The 23,496-nt window shown below is 38.4% G+C and overlaps 1 protein-coding gene across 8 annotated transcripts in view; it reads left to right on the top strand.

Annotated features, from left to right (window-relative positions):
* Window positions 1-23,496, top strand: part of KHDRBS2 (KH RNA binding domain containing, signal transduction associated 2) — a 773,215-nt gene that overhangs the window by 674,807 nt on the left and 74,912 nt on the right. For 2 of the 8 annotated variants that reach the window (XM_059880504.1, XM_024983848.2), the window contains exon 9: window positions 17,649-17,709. In XM_059880504.1, coding sequence (XP_059736487.1) covers window positions 17,649-17,677 — 29 coding nt within the window. In that variant the 3' untranslated portion in view covers window positions 17,678-17,709. Of the gene's footprint in view, window positions 1-14,216; window positions 14,238-15,503; window positions 16,637-16,966; window positions 17,097-17,648; window positions 22,776-23,496 lie in introns of those variants that run through there. The other 6 variants (XM_059880501.1, XM_059880500.1, XM_024983847.2 and 3 more) reach the window with 6 other exon arrangements.

The raw sequence follows: 23,496 nt of genomic DNA, 5'->3' as shown, positions 1-23,496 counted from the left end.
CATCTTTCTAAATCTCATATATATGCATTAGTATACTGTATTGGTGTTTTTCTTTCTGGCATACTTCACTCTGTATAATAGGCTCAAGTTTCATCCACCTCATTAGAACTGATTCAAATGTATTCTTTTTAATGGCTGAGTAAAACTCCATTGTGTATATGTACCACTACTTTCTCATCCATTCATCTGCTGATGGACATCTAGGTTGCTTCCATGTCCTGGCTATTATAAACAGTGCTGCAATGAACATTGTGGTACACATGTCTCTTTCCCTTCTGGTTTCCTCAGTGTGTATGCCCAGCAGTGGGATTGCTGGATCATAAGGCAGTTCTATTTCCAGTTTTTTAAGGAATCTCCACACTGTTCTCCATAGTGGCTGTACTAGTTTGCATCCCCACCAACAGTGTAAGAGGGTTCCCTTTTCTCCACACCCTCTCCAGCATTTATTGCTTGTAGACTTTTGGATCGCAGCCATTCTGACTGGCATGAAAGAGTACCTCGTAGTGGTTTTGATTTGCATTTCTCTGATGAGTGATGTTGAGTATCTTGTCATGTGTTTGTTAACCATCTGTATGTCTTCTTTGGAGAAGTGTCTATTTAGTTCTTTGGCCCATTTTTTGTTGGGTCATTTATTTTTCTGGAATTGAGCTGTAGGAGTTGCTTGGGTATTTTTGAGATTAGTTGTTTGTCAGTTGCTTCATTTGCTATTATTTTCTCCCATTCTGAAGGCTGTCTTTTCACCTTGCTTATAGTTTCCTTTGTTGTGCAGAAGCTTTTAAGTTTAATTAGGTCCCATTTGTTTATTTTTGCTTTTATTTCCAATATTCTAGGAGGTGGGTCATAGAGGATCCTGCTGTGATTTATGTCAGAGAGTGTTTTGCCTGTGTTCTCCTCTAGAAGTTTTATAGTTTCTGGTCTTTAATCCATTTTGATCTTATGTTTAGATCTTTAATCCATTTTGAGTTTGTTTTGGTGTATGGTGTTAGAAAGTGTTCTGGCTTCATTCTTTTACAAGTGGTTGACCAGTTTTCCCAGCACCACTTGTTAAAGAGATTGTCTTTAATCCATTGTATATTCTTGCCTAAGGTGTCCATTTGTGCGTGGATTTATCTCTGGGCTTTCTATTTTGTTCCATTGATCTATATTTCTGTCTTTGTGCCAATACCATACTGTCTTGATGACTGTAGCTTTGTAGTAGAGCCTGAAGTCAGGCAAGTTGATTCCTCCAGTTCCATTCTTCTTTCTCAAGATTGCTTTGGCTTTTCGCGGTTTTTTGTATTTCCATACCAATTGTGAAATTATTTGTTCTAGCTCTGTGAAGAATACCTTTGGTAGCTTGATAGGGATTGCATTGAATCTATAAATTGCTTTGGGTAGTATACTCATTTTCACTATATTGATTCTTCCAATCCATGAACATGGCATATTTCTCCACCTAATAGTGTCAAGTCAAATAAATAACCAAACTCTACACCTAAAGCAACTAGAAAAGGAAGAAATGAAGAACCCCAGGGTTAGTAGAAGGAAAGAAATCTTAAAAATTAGGGCAGAAATAAATGCTAAAGAAACAAAAGAGACCATAGCAAAAAATCAACAAAGCCAAAAGCTGGTTCTTTGAAAGGATAAATAAAATTGACAAACCATTAGCCAGACTCATCAAGAAACAAAGGGAGAAAAACCAAATCAATAAAATTAGAATGAAAATGGAGAGATCACAACAGATAACACACAAATACAAAGGATCATAAGAGACTACTATCAGCATTTATATGCCAATAAAATGGACAACAGGGAAGAAATGGACAAATTCTTAGAAAAGTACAACTTTCCAAAACTGGGCCAGGAAGAAATAGAAAATCTTAGCAGACGCATCACAAGCATGGAAATTGAAACTGTAACCAGAAATCTTCCAGCAAACAAAAGCCTAGGTCCAGACGGCTTCACAGCTGAATTCTACCAAAAATTTAGGGAAGAGCTAACACCTATCCTGCTCAAACTCTTCCAGAAAATTGCAGAGGAAGGTAAACTTCCAAACTCATTCTATGAGGCCACCATCACCCTAATACCAAAACCTGACAAAGATCCCACAAAAAAAGAAAACTACAGGCCAATATCACTGATGAACATAGATGCAAAAATCCTTAACAGAATTCTAGCAATCAGAATCCAACAACACATTAAAAAGTTCATACACCATGACCAAGTGGGCTTGATCCCAGGGATACAAGGATTCTTCAATATCCGCAAATCAATCAATGTAATACACCACATTAACAAATTGAAAAATAAAAACCATATGATTATCTCAATAGATGCAGAGAAAGCCCTTGACAAAATTCAACATCCATTTATGATAAAAACTCTCCAGAAAGCAGGAATAGAAGGAACATACCTCAACATAATAAAAGCTATATATGACAAACCCACAGCAAACATTGTCCTCAATGGTGAAAAATTGAAAGCATTTCCTCTAAAGTCAGGAACAAGACAAGAGTGCCCACTTTCACCATTACTATTCAACATAGTTTTGGAAGTTTTGGCCACAGCAATCAGAGCAGAAAAAGAAATAAAAGGAATCCAAGTTGGAAAAGAAGAAGTAAAACTCACTGTTTGCAGATGACATGATCCTCTATATAGAAAATCCTAAAGACTCCACCAGAAAATTACTAGAACTAATCAATGAATATAGTAGAGTTGCAGGATATATAATCAACACACAGAAATCCCTTGCATTCCTATACACTAATAATGAGAAAATAGAGAAATTAAGGAAAAAATTCCATTCACCATTGCAAGGAAAAGAATAAAATACTTAGGAATATATCTCCCTAAAAGACTGATCTCCTTTAGAATGGACTGGCTGGATCTCCTTGCAGTCCAAGGGACTATCAAGAGTCTTCTTGATTAGTACTGTCAAAATGACTATACTACCCAAAGCCATCTACAGATGCAATGCAATCCCAATCAAATTGCCAGTGCCATTTTTCATAGAACTAGAGACAAAATTTAATGTGTATGGAGAGAAAAGAAACCCCAAATACCCAAAGAAATCTTGAGAAAGGAAAATAGAGCTGGAGGAATCAGACTCTCTGACTTCAGACTATACTACAATGCTATAGTCATCAAAACAGTATGTTGTTGGCACAAAAATGGAAATATAGATGAATAGAACAGGAGAAGCTCAGAAATAATCCCATGCACCTATGGTCAAAGAATCTATGATGATGAAGCCAAGACTATATAATGGGAAAAGGACATTCTCTTCAATAAATGGTGCTGATAAAACTGGACAACTATGCAGAAAAAAATTGAAATTATAGTATTCTTTAACACCATACACAAAAATAAACTCAAAATGGATTAAAAATCTAATATGAAACCGGACATAATAAAACTCTTAGATGAAAATATAGGTAGAACAGTCTCTGACATGAGTCACAGGATCAAGATAAAGATTCATCTCTCAGAGTAATAGAAATAAAAGCAAAGCAAATAGGACTTAATTAAACACACAAGCTTTAATACAGAAAAGGAAACCATAAACAAAGCAAAAAGACAACCCACAGAATGGGAGAAAATATTTGCAAACATTGTGACCAACAAGGAATTAGTTTCTAACATGCACAAGCAGCTCATGAGACTTACCATCATCAAAACAAACAACCTAATCAAAGAATGGGCTGAAGATTTAAACAGACATTTCTCCAAAGAAGACATATAGATAGCCAAGAGGCACATGAAAAGATGTTCAACACTGCTAATTATTAGAGAAATGCAAATCAAACTAAGAGATATCACCTCACACCTGTCAGAATGGCTGTCATCAAAAGATCCACAAACAATAAATGCTGGACAAGGTGTGGAGAAATGGAAACCCTCCTACACTGTTCATGGGAATATGAATTGGGTTGGCCACTATGGAAAACAGTGTGGAGGCTCCTTAAGAAACTAAAAATAGAGCTACCATGTGCTGCACTGTGCTTAGTCGCTCAGTTGTGTTCAACTCTTTGTGACCCCATGGACTGTAGCCCTCCAGGCTCTTCTGTCCACAGGTTTCTCCAGGCAAGATACTGGAGAGGGTTGCCATGCTCTCCTCCATGGGATCTTCCCAACCCAGGGGTCGAATCCGGGTCTCCCACATTGCTTGCAGATTCTTTACCATCTGAGCCACCAGGGAAGCCCAAGAATACTGGAGTGAGTAACCTAACCCTTCTCCAGGGGGTCTTCCTGACCCAGAAATCAAATTGTGATCTCCTGCATTGCAGGTGGATTCTTTACCAGCTGAGCTACCAGGGAAGACCCAGAGCTATCATGCTGCTGCTAAGTCACTTCAGTCGTGTCTGACTCTGTGCGACCCCATGGACTGCAGCCTACCAGGCTGCTCCGTCCATGGGATTCTCCAGGAAAGAACTCTGGAGTGGGTAGCCATTTCCTTCTCCAATGCATGAAAGTGGAAAGTGAAAGTGAAGTCGCTCAGTCATGTCCGACTCTTAGCGACCCCATGGACTGCAGCCTACCAGGTTCCTCCATCCATGGGATTTTCCAGGCAACAGTACTGGAGTGGGGTGCCCTTGCCTTCTCCCCAGAGCTATCATATGACCCTGCAAATCCACTCCTTGGCATGTATCTGGAGAAAAGTATAGTCTGAAAAGATACATACACCCCAATGCTTATTACAGCACACTGTTTACAATAGGCAAGGTATGGAAGCAATTTAAATGTCCATCGAAATAAAAATGGATAAAGATGTGAATATATATACATATACACAATGGAATATTACTCAGCCATTAAAAACAATGAAATAATACCATTTGCAGCAACATGGATGAACCTAAAGATTTGTCATGGAGTGAAATAAGTCAGACAAAGAAAGAGAAATATTGTATGAGATCACTTATATGCAGAATCTTTTAAAAAATGATACAGAACAGAAACAGACTCACTGACTTAGAGAACAAACTTATGGTTACCAAGTGGAATGGTTGTGGGGGGCAAGGATAGTTAGGGAGTTTGGGGTTGACATGTACACACTGCTCTGTTTAAAATGGATAACCAGCAAGAACCTAATGTATAACATAGGAAATTCCACTCAGTATTATGTAACAATATAAATGATAAAATAATTTGAAAAGAATAGATACATGAATCACTTTGCTGTACACCTGAAACTAACAACATCATAAATCAACTATAATATAAATTATTTTTAATCAATAAATTAAAAAATAAAAATAAATAGCACAAGCACAAAGGAGAGGGATGTTATGCCAATCATTAGGGACTTCACCTAAGAACTTCTTCAAAGACTTAAATGGGTCTCAGTGTTTCAGGAAAATATCAGTATTCAGAATAAGTTCCTGTCATTATTGACTCAATGGACATGAGCTTGAGCAAATTCAGGGGAATAGTGATGGACAAAGAAGCCTGTCGTGCTGCAGTTCATGAGGTCACAAAGAGTTGAACACAACTTAGTGACCAAATAACAACAATCTCAATAGCCAAGAGAAGCACTTCAAAATTCCCAAAGACCCAACCCGTCTCCAACTTGTGGGAGCTTTACCAGAAATAATCATTCTTAAGATGAACCAAAATAGTAAGTGATCAAAAAATACAATCTATAATATTTGCTCATTGTTAGGGAAAATGCAATGTTTTTCTCAATAAATTAAGCGAAGTGAAATTTTTCATTTGCCAATATTTAATATGTATCTCAAGTTGGGTCTTTTGTACTTGAAATATTAAATTAATGTATTCTACTCATTCTTTTCCCTAATTTGTCCATTTTCTTGCAATAATAAAATGACTTTCCATTTTTAAAAGATTTTAAAGTCTTACCTTTATCAATAACATTACTTGTATTTTGAAACCATAGAATTTTTTTTCAATAAGCAATATAGAATACTTATATTCTTCACATGATCACCAAATCATCAACTCTAATTTTATAAAATAGAGTCAAGAGTCAGACCATGTTTGGCCCTGCATGGAAATCCTTACTAAAAATTTGGGACTTTATCTTAAGTGTGCTGCATGAGCAACTGAATAAGAATAACTAATTGTACTTGGACAAGTCCTTCTCTCAAGAAGATGGAGAAGAATAATGTATACACACACACAACAGTAGAGAATATATATATATATATATACACTCTACTGTATATGTGTGTATATATATATAATACATATATATGTATGTGTACAATGTGTGTGCATATGTATAATAAAACATATATAATTATGGCATATACATATATACTTACATATACATGTATAGATGCTTAAAATAATGGGAAAACAAAACAATAACAAGGTAATTGTATATATACTCTGGGCAAAGATGATAATGGCTTGGCATGGATAGGATTAGTAGGAATAGAAAGAAATGGGTGAATTAAATGGTTGAGAAAAGATAAAGCCTGATGATTGCTTAGATATACTGAGCAAACTTCAGAGGATGCTGAGGGTTTTTGATATGCAACTAGGTAAGTTGTTGGTAATAGTGCTAGTCACTAAAATATGCAATTTAGAGCATTAAGTAGCATGGAGAAAGAGTTTAATTTAAAAAAAAAATGACTTTGAGACACTCGAGGAGATATTCCGCAGGCATTTAGATATGCATGTCAGAAGCTCACAATGGTTTGTGACAATTAAAATACACCATCAATATGTAGATGAAAAGACTTGCTGACTTGTCAAAGATGCTTTTCCACAAGAAAGAGGCAGAACTAGAACCCAAACGCAGGACTGGCTATAGGACTAACAGGTTGTTGTTGTTGTTGCTTAGTTGCTAAGTCATATCCAACTGTTGTGACCCCCATGGACAGAGGAATCTGCCAGGATCCTCTGTCCATGGGTTAGGACTAACAGGACTTTCATTCAAGCTGAAGGATACATCTGAGGGAAGCCTGTGGCTTCTTTTTGGGTACAAAATGAACATGCAAAATATTTAAATATAATAGTTTATTCAATAAACAATTACCAAGTACCTATCATGTGAAGCTGCTCAGTCGTGTCTGACTCTTTGTGATCCCATGGACTGTAGTCTACCAGGCTTCTCTGTCCATGGGATTTTCCAGGCAAGAGTACTGAAGTGGGTTGCCATTTCCTTCTTCAGGGGATCTTCCTTACCCAGGGATCAAACCCAGGTCTCCTGCATTGCAGGCAGACGCTTTACCCTCTAAGCCATAGAGTTTGGATTGGAATAGCTTAATTATTCTCTAAGTGGATTATCCCAAGTGTTACTTGTTTCTAATTCCAAAGAGGTTAGGTGGGAAGATCAGTATATATGTAATTTTGATGAAGACGGGAGTACATGCAGTCAAGCACATATCTTATTCTGAGGGCTTGTGCCAGTCACTTCCCTGGTGGCTCAGACCGTAAAGCGTCTGCCTGCAATGTGGGAGATCTGGGTTTGATCCCTGGGTCAGGAAGATCCCCTGGAGAAGGAAATGGCAACCCACTCCAATATTCTTGCCTGGAAAATCCCATGGACTGAGGAACCTGATAGGCTACAGTCCATGGGGTCACAAATAATCAGATATGACTGAGCAACTTCACGTTCACTTTCTGTGCCAGTCACAAGAAGTAGTCATCACTATTAAGAATGTTGGTACTTTGCTAGGCATGAAAAGGCAGATCAGGCTTATAAAATTGGTTCCTGAAAATACCTAGATACCTGAAGACCCGTTCTTCTAGTTTTTGCTCAAAGAATGCCTCATTTCTGCTCTCCATCATGCACTTCTTTCAGGGGGTGTTGAAAATCAACAGCTGCAGCAGTACATGGTTTAGTCCTTCTAGTGGTAGATGGCGACTGTCAATTTGTAGTTGTCACTTCTTAAAACGTAACTCATTATTTTCATCTCTGAAAAGAGATATCGGTCAGTCATATTTCCCCCTCATTACTCTTTGATTTTACCCTCTATGTCTTAAAACAATAAACTCTGCAATTACATATAATGACAATACAAATTGTGTGAAAGAAATGGTTGAAACTTTAGGTTCCAATATTTCATTAATATTATAAAAAGTTCAGAGCAGATAGGCTAAAAATGACTTTCACTTTGGATAAATATACACCTAGATTTTCCCCTCAGCAAATTCACTTCAAGCAGCCCACATTTTGGTTAACAAAATTAAAGCTACATTCTCACACATTTAGCTCATCAATTATTTGTTGTTGGACTCACCAATTATTATACCATCAGAGAGGAGTAAAATAAATTGTCTTATTTGCTAACCAAGCAAAGTAAAAAGAGAATGGAATCCAGGGGCTTCCTTCAGATAAAAGAAAATGAAAGAAAGTGAAGTTGCTCAGTCATGTTCGACTCTTTGTGACCCCATGGACTGTAGCCCACCAGGCTCCTCCATCCATGGAATTTTCTAGGCAAGAGTACTGGAGTGGGTTTCCATTTCCTTCTACAGGGATCTTCCTTATCCAGGGATCGAACCCGGGTCTCCCACATTGCAGGTAGACGCTTTACCGTCTGCTCACTGGGTGGAAAGATGGTGAGACAATTACAAATATATACGTTCTGTACTCTTGTAGCACATTTAAGATAAAGTCCCAAATTTTAGCAAGGAATTCCATATATATGTTAGGAAAGCTACTAAACTTTCTGAGTTATTGCTTTCTCATCTTAAAGGAAGATAACACTAACAACTATCTTGCAAGAAAATTGTATTTGCTAATAAAATACATAAAATGCCTAGCACTATACATGACCCCTAGTAGGTGTATCTTCATCTTTTTAGCAGGATAGGTATTTTATAATTAAATAATGAAAATTTGCATTATTATTATAGAGTCTTACAATAACTAAAAAGCATCTAACTTAACATATTCTCTTTGGGAATAAATAGCCATAAAGCAACATGTTCTTAAATATTTGAAAGATGCTTTTAAATAGAATGATATTCCTTTAAGAAATGAGAAATCTGAGTCCAACAAACTGAGTGGCTCAGAGCCAATGTGAACTTTAATCAATCTGTTATAATGCTCTTTTATGATTATATGATGGGAAACTACAGACACTTGTGATTTGTAATAATAGAGATCAATTTAGGTTTCTCACATTAATCTGCACTTTTTGCAAATTGGTTTGCAGTATGTGAAAAATAAGTGACAAGAGCTGTCTTTTTTGTTGCAGTGTGATTAAAAAATTTTGATATTCTTTTTCATATCTCAGAAATATAAGCAACTAGTTATCTAGCAAAATGTGAGCATAAGAGCTATGCCCTAGATAATCTTTATGACGCACTATGTTCTTTCTGAACTGCTCTCTAATGTCAATTTACTCTGAAGATAGCATGTTAAACCTACTACTGGGAGCATAAACATTAAAATTTTATTTTCCAGGTAAATAATACAGACTTTTCATAAATTGGCACCTTGTTCCTGAGCTTCATTTCCCCTCTAACAACCTCAATGTTCATAGTATCTCTATAGCAATCAGAGAACATCATCTTGCAAGTCCTGGGTACAGTCTGGTCATCATGTAGTTAACTTCTCCACCTGGTGTTTTGGTATCTATAAGACAGCTCACAGGATATGGCTCAGAATATTATCTATAGCCTTTGAGAAACAACTAAACGTCCTTGACTATGTTTAATGACTACGTTATTATTATTTAGTCTCCTTAGACTGTTTTCCTTTGCTTCAGCATTTCTCACTTCTCTGATTAAATTTATTCTTTGACTAAAGTTTTCCACAAGCAAAAGGTAGGCAGAAGGCATGGTTGGGGTTGGGGATGTGGGCAAGGATCATAGAGTCCTGCTCCATTTCGGTACAAAATAATTAATACAGGCAACATTTTAAAGAATATGAGTTCTCTGGGTTAAACAGGGCCTGAATTCTTAGTCGTGCCATATATTTACTCAGAAAATAAGCTATTTGATTCAGTGTTAGAGTTCAATCCAAGTCAATTGAATGATGGAAGTTAGTAACTCCCTTCTGCAGGCTTTCCTCAGTGTTTTCCTCAAATGTCTATTACAACTGTCGTAATTTATGACATGTTAGTGTTGTCCTGTGATCTCCTCAAGGCTCTTTAAACCATCTTCATATGCAGGGCTTAGTATAAGGACTGGCACATATGAGATCTGAAGGAAAAATAAGAAAATTTTATTTAATGAATGCTTTATTTGCCTACTTTCCTTCCTATCATATACTGTCAGTCAGTTCAGTCACTCAGTCCTGTCTGACTCTTTGTGACTCCATGGACTGCAGCATGCCAGGCTCCCTGTCCATCACCAACTCTCAGAGTTTACCCAAATTCGTGTCCATTGAGTTGGTGATGCCATCCAACCATCTCATCCTCTGTCATCCCCTTCGCCTCCCACCTTCAATCTTTCCCAGCATCATGGTCTTTTCAAATGAGTCAGTTTGCATCAGGTGGCCAAAGTATTGGAGTTTCAGCTTCAGTGTAAGTCCTTCCAACAAATATTCAGGACTAATTTCCTTTAGGATACACTGAGTGGATCTCCTTGCAGTCCAAGGGACTCTCAAGAGTCTCCTCCAACACTACAGTTCAAAAGCATAAGTTCTTTGGAGCTCAGCTTTCATTACATACTGTAAGGTACATTAAAATCTGGATTGGGAAACCCAACCAGAAATGGTAGGGATTTGATCAAATCAGTTGAACTCTACTTCTCATATCTTTATTTGCTTTTTCCTGAGTCACAATTCAGTAAACCATTCCAGTAATTTCCAACTTGGCAGTGAGTGTGTTACCTTTTCTAAGGAAAAATGTATTTATTTGCTCTATTCATATGCATAGAGTAGCTAGTGCTTCTCGGGAAACAATGATCTTGATATTGAGAGAATTTTACTTTATCATTTTCCAAAAGTAAAAAGAAAGATCTCTAAATTTTATTGTCTGCAATGATTTTTTAATAGCATCCTTCATAGAAATTGAAACATTTGACCAGGACTCCGAAATTTGTATGGAGTCCTAAAATATTTTAAATCTACTCTATCTTCTAAATAGAAGAACCGCAAGAAGACAGACAAATTCGAAGTGCACCTGGATCTTTGTAAGTTCACATTTTAGAGAATTCCCATCATTACCACTTTATAATAATTTGTCTATCCCTATGTGCAAGGTTCTATGGTGGACTTAAGTTGAAATCACTCTGAATTTCTAAAAATTACTTATTTCTCTGAATTAATTCAAGAGCTTCTGGTGAGCAGTGAGGGTATTGGCTGGCGACACAAGGCTCACTGACACACTAGATGATTCATGACCAAGGAGACTGTTTATTGAGTCAGTGCTTTCCAGTCCAGACCCAAAGACCAAAACTTGAGTGAGAGAAGCTGGCTTCTATTATATTGTGGTGTAGACGTGACTCACTATATGTAGCCATTCTGATATTAAGAAAAATATAGATCAAGGAAATACGCACAGATAGATATAGTATTCCCCTGACCTTTTATTATTGAAAAGATGTAAACAATGGGCCCAAGATCTGAATTAAGTGAAATTGATTTCTTCTGCTAATGGTAAGGACGCTTAGACTGCGAGGACTTCAGTTTGCCTTTTTTGTTAACATTGAAGTGGAATATGGCCTTTGTAGCCTGACACCAAATTAAATCTCAGAGACTGAATTTGGGGTGAAGCAGAAAAGAACAGACTTGGGCCCATGCCTCTTCCGTCAGTCGGGGGAGGGTCCTGCTGGGCCCGCCAGGCACCCGGCAAGTGGGGCCACTCGGTTTGCCCGGCAGGCCCAGTGGTGAGCCCAGGGCGGGGAAGAGAGGTCGGGCTCCGCAGTCCCGCAGCCTTGAGGAGCCTCCAGCCGCAGCCTGTGTGCGGACCCGGCTGGGTCGCCTCGCTCGAGAGCGTGTCCCCAGGATGAGAGCCTTGGGGTCGGGCTAGAAAAAGACGGCTCTGCGGAGGACAGACAGGCGAGAAGGGCGGGCTGGGCGCCTCCGCTACATGCGGTGAGGCCGCCGCCCGCCGGCCCCGACCGCGGGCCAGGGACGCGGAAGGCTCCGGGGTGGCTGGGCCGGCCGGCGCCCCCGGGCCACCCCCGTGTCTGCGTGGCCTGTGTTCCCGCCAGACCGCCGCGTCTCGGTCTTCCGGCCCCCGGAGCGCCTGCGCCCCTCGCCGTGCTGGCGCACCGCCCCCAGTCGCGGCCGGCACTGCCCAGGCCCGCAAGGGGCCAACCTCGCCCACGTCCCCAGTCTGGCGCCGAACTGGCCTCGTCTCGCGGGGGTGCAGTCTCCCTGCCTCTTGGCCGGCGGCCCGCCGGGCGGAGTGCCCTTCGTGTGCCTGGGGGCAGCTGGGCACGCAAGGCTGCGCGTGGGGGCGTAGGACAGCAGTACCGGAGTGTTCTCCCGGCTCCGGGTACTGGCGCTGGAGGTTGCCAGCCCCGAGAGGGGCACCCCCCGCCACCCAGGGCGGGTGCCCGGACCGGCCCTGTGCTGGAGGCCTCTGACGGTGAGATCCCTTGGCGGGTCCCGGGGGCCTACTTGAATCCGGATCATTTTGAACGGCCCAGGGGCCCCTAGTGGTGGCGCCCAGCCACCACGCCTCCACCATCAGTTTGCTGTTCGGGAGAGCTGTTGTTGGAGAAGGCAATGGCAACCCACTCCAGTACTCTTGTCTGGAAAATCCCGTGGACTGAGGAGCCTGGTAGGCTGCAGTCCATGGGGTCGCTAAGAGTCAGACACGACTGAGCGACTTCACTTCCACTTTTCACTTTCCTGCATTGGAGAAGGAAATGGCAACGCACTCCAGTGTTCTTGCCTGGAGAATCCCAGGGATGGCAGAGCCTGGTGGGCTGCTGTCTATGGGGTCGCACAGAGCCAGACACGACTGAGGCGACTTAGCAGCAGCAGCGACAGCAGAGTTGTTGTTATGTAGTTGCTAAGTCATATCTGACTCTTTTGTGACCCTATGGAATGTAGCTCGCCAGGTTCCTCCATTCATGGAATTTCTCAGGCAAGAATACCGGAGTGGATTGTCATTTCCTTCTCCAGGATAACTTCTTGACCCAGGGACTGAACTGGTGAATTCTACATTTGCAGGCAGACTATCACTGAGCCACCAAGGAAGCCTCCTGGAGCTTTAGATAAAGTCAAATAAAACTAAGTCAGTGAGTTTTTATTATGTGCTCTGTGACACGTCCCCAAGATTATGCCAGTTTAAAAGATGTGACAAATCTGGGAGAAGATGTGGCAGTTACGACTGTGTTGTTTCGCTCTTCTGCAGGAACATTCAGCATCTAAGAAATAATCCAGGACTTCCACCCCCTGGGAAACTTGAAGCCTATATTATTTGCAGCTCCTAAAACACATAAATTGCAACTCAGGGATCTTCAACACCTTAGACCAAATGAAGCAAAAGGTGGTACATTCCCTTTGTTAAATACAGTAATAGAATAGGGTAGATTTTATCTTCTACCACCAGAGGGTGAAGAAATTGACATATTCTTGATAATTCATAGACAAAATATAAAATTCACATTATATGAGGCTGACAAGGCACTTTCAAGCTTCGAAGCAAGATTTATTTTCCCTTCCAGTACATCAAAGAAACTTTTCTTTAATTCCAATGAAGTACACAGATAACATTATTCTCCAAAATGTCTATGTTGAGAAAGTCCAGCAGCTCAGACTTAAGTTCCTGTCTTCAAGAGATACTGTGAAAAAGACCAATACCTACAATCCCCCATCAAAAAAACATGATCTGGACTGTGGCCTGTAAGTGTTTCCTGTAAAAGTCCAGAGTGTAAATACTTTAGGCTTTGCGCCAGTATGGTCACAATCACGAAAGTAATCAAGCAAGTCTTCCTTTGTAGAGAAAAGGCAACCACATACAGTGTTTTAATAAATAAGCATACTTGTATTCTAAAAAAACCGCATTTATTAAAACAGACAGCTGGCCAAATCTGGCTCAAAGGTCTTAGTTTTCCAACCCCTGATCCAGGTATATCTATATTCTGACCCAAAGTAACATTTCTCATATTTATCTAGGGTCTCACTTTTATGCCTCAACATATATTGCAATAAACATAAGCATGTACCTTAAAGCATTTCCCTCGTGGCTCAGACAATAAAGAATAAATAGTGAAAGAGATGAAACCCTTCATTTATCATCATATATCATTTGTAATGAAGGTATTCTAATGAAGGATATCCTTAGACACCTAATGTTCACCCCTTTAATGCTATTTTCCCCTACATTGATCCAACTTTTGTTCATTTTTCTATATTGTAGGTCATTATTCCTTGCCTTATAGTAAGTACAATTTAAATTTTTTCTTATTATGTTTGCTGAAGACATTTTTTAGAGGCACTTGAACTTTCCAGAGGTATATGCCCTCAGTCTGCAGTGATTTTCCAGTTATTTCCATTACCACCACCTTTTATATCAGCTATCGATGTCAGTGTGTGTCTTTCTAGTAATTCCTCTTCTTAGTCCCATATTTCCTCCCACCAAAATCCAGTCTGCTTTCTAATAAAGAACTGAATTCTGATTGAAAGGCCTAAATAACCTAGCTTCTGGGACTGTATAAATCACCACAGACCCCTTGGCCCTTTGGAAAAGCACTATGTTTCCCTTATGGGTACACAGACTTTACAGAAACTATTTTTCACAATACCCAAAAGCTTGGTTGCTTTTCTTGTCTGTTGGCCAGGTCCCAGAACATTGAGGTTACTGGAAATCAGAATAAACATAAACGATGAATTGTCCTAGTGTACTAATACCTCTTTATTTTCCAACTTGTTTATTGGAAAAACTGATAGAAGATTTTTCTTTACTTATTTGGCTACTGAAACTTACTTTCACTAACTTGGATAGTTTAGCACAATGAACCTCAAACTTAGACCCTGATCGGTGGCCACAACCTTTATGGCATCAGGGACTGGTTTCATGGAAGACAATGTTTCCATAGACCAGGGGTGTGGGAAGGTTTGGGGATGATTCAAGTGCACTTTATTTCTAACTTAATGCTGCTGCTGATCTGACAGGAGGTACCAATCCATGGCCCAGAGGCTGGGGACCCTTGATCTAGGGAACCATGTAAAAAATGCCAAACCCTGGGTCTCAACCTTTAGAGTTTCTAATCATTTGATTTTGGAGATAGAAAACAGACATTAGGCATTTTGGTTCTGGTTTCATTTCAAGATTTCTAGATTATTCTAATGTTAATCAGTGGCTAAAAACTGCTGTTTTCCCCTATCCAGTTTCTTTTAGGAGTCTGTGTAAAGAATAAGGAAGGGGTGATTTACCTTGATGCTCCTCTTTTTTTTTTTAATATGGACTTTCTGTTTAAATGTTCTTAACTTTCTGTGCTTTGACAAATGCCATGCTGGCTTATTTCTAAGTGGTTGCATTTCAAAATATATGCTTTTTTGGATGATCTCACCATGTGAAACATGTAGTAAAGCTAGACCTTCAGTGTTAAGATGCTTTACTCTCTTTTCTACTATTGCATTGTAAGTAACTGCTTTCAATAACTGTGAAGCAAAATGAATTTTACTATCTATCTGTTGTTCATAGCACCAGAAGAATGGGCCACGACTCACTCCAGCCTGAAAGCACCTCCGTCAAGGTCAGCCCGAGGGGGATACAGGGAGCACCCCTATGGTAGATACTGAGGGTTCTCCTCACCTGTGACCTCACCTCAAAGACAGTTCATAGCCTGTGGTCTCCACATAAACAACAACATGACAAGTAATAGTCCTTTTTTTTGTTCCTATTCTAGGGATAACTGCCCATGATTGCTCCCATATATTTCTTGTATTTCCCCTATACAGTTGGCATGACAATGACACTATTATTATTTTACAAGACAGACTAAAAAAGATGTTGGCAAGCATCGTCTATAAACCATCATTCAGTAGGATGATATGCTCTGGGTTGTTTTCATTGTTGTGTGTAATCTTTTTCTCTCTCTCTCTTTTTTTTTTTTTTTCAAATTTAACAAAGAGCATGAATCTCTTAACAGACTTTGAGTCTCCATCAGAAAAACTTTGTTTAAGTTTACTAAAAGACTGTAACACAACATTTGAACTAGCTATAATAAAAGTTGTAGATAAGATGTTTTAACCTGTCTTTTAATATCTGTTAGTTAGATGAAGCTGTTTGATATTAAGTTTGTAAATTTAATTTTAAATGCTGTTTTAATGGGGTTGCAAACAAGAAGCTACTGTATGTATGTAGCTAACTGAATTTGTTTAGTGTTTTAACCTGTATTTGTTTAAAAAGGAAACACACACACACACACACACACACACACACACACACACACACACACATAAAGTTCCATGTGTAAGTTTCTCTAAATAGGAAACCACAATTTGTCAAATATGTTTGCCATAATTTGTCAATAAAGCTGAAAGCTTTTGTAAAAACTAAATTTGGAATTACTTGTTTTCTAGCTTTAAATGCCTGCTTTATTTCTTCTTCAAGATATGCCTAAAATGTTTTCTATTTAAAAATTACAAAAATGAACCCAAGCCTGTTTTAAGATATTTGTGTAATACATTAAAAGTGTACTAATAACTTATGGTTGTTAAATAATTTAAAAGTTAGAAAACTAAACTGTTACATGAATCATGGTTAGTAGACACTAATGTATAACATGTTAATGGAAAAAAATGGATTTAGAATAATAAATGGATTTTAAACTATCCTCTAAGCTTTATCTTGCTAAACACAAATTCTGGTTGACTTGTTTGCATTAGCTTGTCTCTCGTGAGAAAGAGTAATGGAGTATAAAGAGGTAAGATTACTACTTACCACTGTCTAAATGCCTAGTTCTTCAACCTTTGAGTTTCCCGCACATTAAATATCCCATCCAACATGTAAGCATTGCGTAGATTCACTTTATTGTTTTCACTCAAAGGAATATGTGGTCTTCATTTGCGTAGTTTACAACAATTTGTTTTGACAAACAAATCATCAGTGTCACTGGCCACTTGTTGCTATTCAACCTCAAAAACTCTATTTGTAATTTTCAGTGCTAAATATCACCTCCCTTGAAGGCAGTTTAGAGGGCTGATATTTCTTTTGAGACTATCAGACTTGATGGCTGATGATTGTTAACGAAATATGTCGCAGGACTCAAAGGATGACTAAACGTTAAAACAGGTAACACTAATAGTAACTCTGTAATTTTGCTATGCAACAGTAATGTTAAATATTCTCAGTTATTAAGTTCCTGATAGTTAAAAAAGTAAACCTACAAAAACATAACAAATAGGTATATAGGTTATTAAAACAACTAATTAACGTTAACTAGAGGCACCAAAATTATTTTACAATATATAACCCTCAAGGTAATAAACAGAACTAAAATTAACAATAATAGTAATGCAACTCTTGTTAACATCAAATGTAAGCTAAATTTTGATGGAACAAAGAAAATGAAAGACTCGGTGGTAGGGATGAATGCCAAAACTGTTAATCTCTTAAAAATGATTTTTTTTTTTGTTTATGGTGGCTTTTGTCAATGTAATTGGTTTACTTTTTTGCTGCTAACCAGCTTAGGCATATTGCTGTTCAGTTTTTGCAGCTGGAGTTGCATGCTGATAGTTTTATGAAGTATGTGTCTGTCATCAATTAAATGTCTAACATTTATGTTTCACAAAGTGCTATTGAGTTGTATTTAATTTGTACTCTATTTTTTTTTCAATATTTCAGGTAACCACAAGCAAAGAGCACATAGTTGAATAACAGGTGTGATGAGCTAAGAAGCACAGAGGTAAGATTATTTTTATCCAGAGAAAGATAGATAATCTTCACCAACATGAAGCTGTGCAGCAAGCTAAAACACCAAATGTCACTTGTTGAAATACTAAAGGTTTACTTTGTTGTCTAGGAATTGAGATATTTGTATCTTCTTTTGAATAAAGTGATCTAATTTTGTATTTACTGGCAAAGTTTTCTGAGCTTAGTCAGACGCTTGTCAAATGAAACATGAATTTGTAGTTAATCTACAGCCCTTTTGCTATGAGCTTCTATATATTACCTCTTCTTCACTGTACAAAGAAAAAGTGTTAACAATTTTATTCTGCAGGTATAAGAAAAGGAAATCACAATTGTTGACTGAGATAGAGGGGATGGGAAAGGAAGCCCCATAACCAACTCCTTGCCTACTCTCTGTCAATAAGATACTATTTATTAACATTGATATTTAGTCAAATAAATAAACTTACCATCATTTTCCTCATTATCCCATTAAATTTATCAGTAAACTCCTTGTTTCTTATCTGTTGCTGTATTTGATTCAGCAAATATTTCTAAGTACAAAGCACTATTGGGAACTGAAACTTAATTTCTTTTTTTTTTAATATAAATTTATTTATTTTAATTGGAGGTTAATTACTTTACAATATTGTTCTATACACAAAGAGCAGAAATCTCTAGTCAATAAACCTCAGACTGAAAACAATGCACTGCCAGTTTTGGGATCCACAGACAGACCTGAGAATTGACATGATCTTGCCAGGATGCTTGAAACCAAGATAAAACCCAAGTTTTCTCCTGCTGGGTCTGGTCCTCTTATCACCACACAAGCATTCCTAATATATTGTAGCCTTAAACTAATGCCATAGGCAAGGGATGAGAGAGCTAGAAGATTTCTCATGACTGGACGGAGCAAAGAGGCTGAGAGACTCAGGGACTAATAGGGGCAGCTTATGCAGGGAGGAGGAGAAGGCATGGCACCCCACTCCAGTACTCTTGCCTGGAAAATCCCATGGACGGTGGAGCCTGGTGGACTACAGTCCATGAGGTCACGAAGAGTCGGACATGACTGAACGACTTCACTTTCCCTTTTCACTTTCATGCATTGGAGAAGGAAATGGCAACCCACTCAGGTGTTCTTGCCTAGAGAATCCCAGGGATAGAGGAACCTGGTGGGCTGCTGTCTATGGGGTTGCACAGAATTGGACATGACTGAAGCAACTTAGCAGTATGCAGGGAGGAGGAAGGGAGGGCTGCCTGGGGAGGGAATGGGCTGAAGCAGATCTTGGAGTCCAAACAGCTCAGGATGTGCCTAGAGGAGCAGGTCAATGGGCCATGAGGGTCCAATTCATGAAGGCACCGAGCAAAAGCAAAGCCTGGAGAGATGGGGTTGAGTCAAGTCAGAGTCGTCCCTGAGTACTGTACTAAATTGTTTAGATTTTATGGGAAAAATAAAAGGAAGCCACTGTAGGTTTGAATCAGAAGAAATATTCCCAAGAAAATAAGGCAAAACTTACATTAAGTCTTATAGTTAAGAACTGCCTTTACATCTGAGCGAGCTTTTCTAAGACCCAAACTGTTAAAATAACTGTTTAATACCTTATATTTCCTGGTGGCTCAGCAGTAAAGAATCCACCTGTAATGCAGGAGACCCCAGTTTGATTCCTAGGTTGGGAAGATCCCCTGGAGAAGTGATAGGCTACCCACTCCAGTATTCATGGGCTTCTCTGGTGGCTCAGATGATAAAGAATCTGCCTGCAATGCAGGATACCTGGCTTGATCCCTGGGTTGGGAAGATCTCCTGGAGAAGAGGCATGGCAACCCACTCCAGTATTCTTGCCTGGAGAATCCCCATGGACAGAGCAGCCTGGTAGGCTACAGTCCATGGAGTTGCAGTCAGACATGACCGAGTGACTAAGCACATAAGATAAATAAATAATGAGAACCTACTGTATAGCTTAGGGAACCCTACTTAGTACTCTATGGTGACCTAAATGGGAAAGAAATCCAAGAAAAGAGAAGATATATGTATACATATAACTGATTCATTTTGCTATACCTTAGAAACTAACACAACATTGTAAAGCAACTATAATAAATACTAGTCTATCAGTCATATCTGACTCTTCAGGCTCCTCTGTTCATGGAATTCTCCAGACAGGAATACAGGAGTGGGTAGCCATTCCCTTCTCCAGGGAATCTTCCTGATGCAAGGATCAAACTCAGATCTCCTACATTGCAGGCAGGTTCTTTAGAATCTGAGCCATGAGGGAACCCCAAAGCAGCTATGCTTCAATAAAATTAACTTTAAAAAAGGTTTAAAAAATTACTCTTTTTATAAACCAAGGGGAGAGGAATCTTTAATCCAGTATCCTGCATATTCTTCTTCTTTGATCCTTTTTAAACAGTAGGCTTTATTTTGTAAAGCCAGATAGAGAAATCAGTTGCAATTTGTTACTATTTGGATATATTAATAATATGTTTTTGTCTCCACTGTAATTATTTTATGTTGCTGTTATTGTCATTGTATACGCCATGATTCTCTAATCATTCAGACTTGATCTTCTAATGCATTAACTCAGAGCAGGACTATCACAGCAGAAATGCCAATGTTGAACAAGAGAAAATATTCTTGGCTATTTAAGTTAAAAGTAAGAGTTTTTAAAGTTCAAAAACAATGATTTGTAAGAAAGGAGATTTTTAGTTTCAAAACCTGTGTTTTGAGTAGGTTCAGAATAAGACATAAAAGAGTATATTTTAAAGACTCCTATCCAAAAATAAAGAACAAATTATTTAATGAATTAATAAAGACTCCTATCCACCTCCATATATCTATAAGACAAATATTGTTCAGACTGAGAAGAAAGCTCAAGAGATAGCAATATCTAAGATACTAGTATAAAGACATCAGTGTGGTCTTGAATCTGAGTCTATACACTAAATCAATTATTCAATAAAAGCCTTACGCTCAGATAGGCTTAGAACACAAAAGAAATATTTGTCTAGAGTGGAGCCTGGAGAGGATTCACTGAGTTCAGCTTCACTGAATTTCCCCATCTCAGTGTATTTTAGGTGCAATCATCTAAGAAAACATTTGTATAGAATGTTTCTACATGCTGGCAGGCTTGGAGCTTATGTGGCAGAGAGCCACTCACAGACACCTCTGCCGGAAGGCAGGGAAGGAAGTTGCAGCATTAGCTTTGACCAGCACTGACCAGGATGTATAAATATAATGATGTATTAACATTGCAGTCACTTATCACATAACTTTCCCAACTCAAAATAAGCAGAAATGAACACAGTAGGTTTCTCTGGCAACAGAGAATGAGAATTTCCCTACGTCAGTGGTCTCTCAGCAGAAACTTTCGATAGAATGAAAACTGTTCATTGTGGCCCTGACTAGTGGACATCTGCCCAATTGGAGGGAGCTTTCTTTTGTCAGTGATACTGGTCCCATTGGATCCTTTCATGGAATCATGTCCCCTCTCACTCATTTCAAAGTGTTGTCTTCCAAAGATGGCAGAAACAGGTACTATGCCAGTTCAGGAGCCAGTGTCTGTATAGATATTCTCATGTCTGACATTTGTCTGTGTAAGTTACATGACATATCAAGCTCTCTAAATTACAGTTGACATTATTCATGTCCATCCTCCACACAGTCTTTCAGATAATGCTATAGCTCTTGGTACACTAATGATCCTGTGACATCAGGGAGCTCAACAAAGCACCAAAGGTAGCTAGTTTGGGCACTAAACACTAATAAGTAAGAAAGTCTTTATACCTACTCATGTATGTCCAACAAAAAGTTTTAGGGCATTTCAGTAGGATTAAATCAGAATCATTTTGATGTCAATTATAAGACCAGATAATACTTTTAGGACTTATTTGTAATATTTAGATAATTTTCACTTTCAGTAGATTAAAGGAACTCAGGCCACAACTGAGTGACTGAACTGAACTGAAGGCCATTTAGCTTAATAACAGCTGAAACACTAACAGTTTTTAAATACATTTGGCACAGAAAGACATGCTAAAGATTTTCATGAATTCCTTTCAAGGAAATTGCTTTTCAAACTATATTATTAAAATATTACTCTTGTTCCTTTTGTTTTCCACTTAAAAATATACAGGTTTGTATTTTGAAATCATAAATGTCCCTTAAAAATGTCACCCTTTAATTATGTAGCATTTTCTTCCTTATCTCAATCTCTGTGTCTCTTGGTTAAAATAATTACAGAAATTTGTCTACTTTGGGAGGCTTTAAAGGGAATAGAAAGCAGTGATTGGTAATCTCCCAAGTTGATTGAATATCAAGTATCAGTTTTAGTATCAAGAAATTGTTAACTTCAGGTTCCATTGAAAAGCTTAATTTTTGTTGCAGAAAAATTATGGAGTGAATGACTGCAAATAGTCAATTGAACAGTAATTAACAAAACTGATCACATTATTTACATTATGTATGAGGCCAAGGAATAACAGCAACAATAATAATGAGGCCATCAGTTTTCTGAGTGTACATACCAGGCAAGGTACTAGGAAGAACAGGTAATCCCATTTTATAGAAGAGAAAGTCAAAGTTCAGCGACTTAGCTAATGTCACAGTACTAACATATAAGAAAACCAGTATTTAAAACAAAATTTTATAGCACATACATTTCCCAAAATGCTGTCATGAGTCCCAACTTTTAATGAATTTGATTCAAAGTGAATCTAAAATCTCAGATAACCATAGAATAATTTTTATTTGTGGCAGCTTACTAAAAAAGCTATTATATTTCCAGTTTTTTAAGGAATCTCCACACTGTTCTCCAAAGTGGCTGTACTAGTTTGCATTCCCACCAACAGTGTAAAAGGGTTCCCTTTTCTCCACACCCTCTCTAGCATTTATTGCTTGTAGACTTTTGGATCACAGTCATTCTGACTGGCGTGAAATGGTACCTCATAGTTGTTTTGATTTGCATTTCTCTGACAATGAGTGATGTTGAGCATCTTGTCATGTGTTTGTTAGCCATCTGTATGTCTTCTTTGGAGAAATGTCTATTTAGTTCTTTGGCTCATTTTTTGATTGGGTCATTTATTTTTCTGGAGTTGAGCTGTAGGAGTTACTTGTATATTTTTGAGATTAGTTGTTTGTCAGTTGCTTCATTTGCTATTATTTTCTCCCATTCTGAAGGCTGTCTTTTCACTTTTCTTATAGTTTCCTTTGTTGTGCAGAAGCTTTTAAGTTTAATTAGGTCCCATTTGTTTATTTTTGCTTTTATTTCCAATATTCTAGGAGGTGGGTCATAGAGGATCCTGCTGTGATGTACGTTGGAGAGTGTTTTGCCTATGTTCTCCTCTAGGAGTTTTATAGTTTCTGGGCTTACGTTTAGATCTTTAATCCATTTTGATTTTATTTTTGTGTATGGTGTTAGAAAGTGTTCTAGTTTCATCCTTTTACAAGTGGTTGACCAGTTTTCCCAGCACCACTTGTTAAAGAGATTGTCTTTAATCCATTGTATATTCTTGCCTCCTTTGTCAAAGATAAGGTGTCCATATGTGTGTGGATTTATCTCTGGGCTTTCTGTTTTGTCCCATTGATCTATATTTCTGTCTTTGTGCCAGTACCATACTGTCTTGATAACAGTGGCTTTGTAGTAGAGCCTGAAGTCAGGTAGGTTGATTCCTCCAGTTCCATTCTTCTTTCTCAAGATTGCTTTGGCTATTCGAGGTTTTTTGTATTTCCATACAAATTGTGAAATTATTTGTTCTAGCTATATGAAGAATACTGTTGGTAGCTTGATAGGGATTGCATTGAATCTAT

This window comes from Bos taurus, chromosome 23 (assembly GCF_002263795.3).
Source record: "Bos taurus isolate L1 Dominette 01449 registration number 42190680 breed Hereford chromosome 23, ARS-UCD2.0, whole genome shotgun sequence".
In the NCBI taxonomy this organism is placed as follows: Eukaryota; Metazoa; Chordata; class Mammalia; order Artiodactyla; family Bovidae; genus Bos; species Bos taurus.
This window is presented reverse-complemented; position numbering and strand designations above follow the sequence as displayed.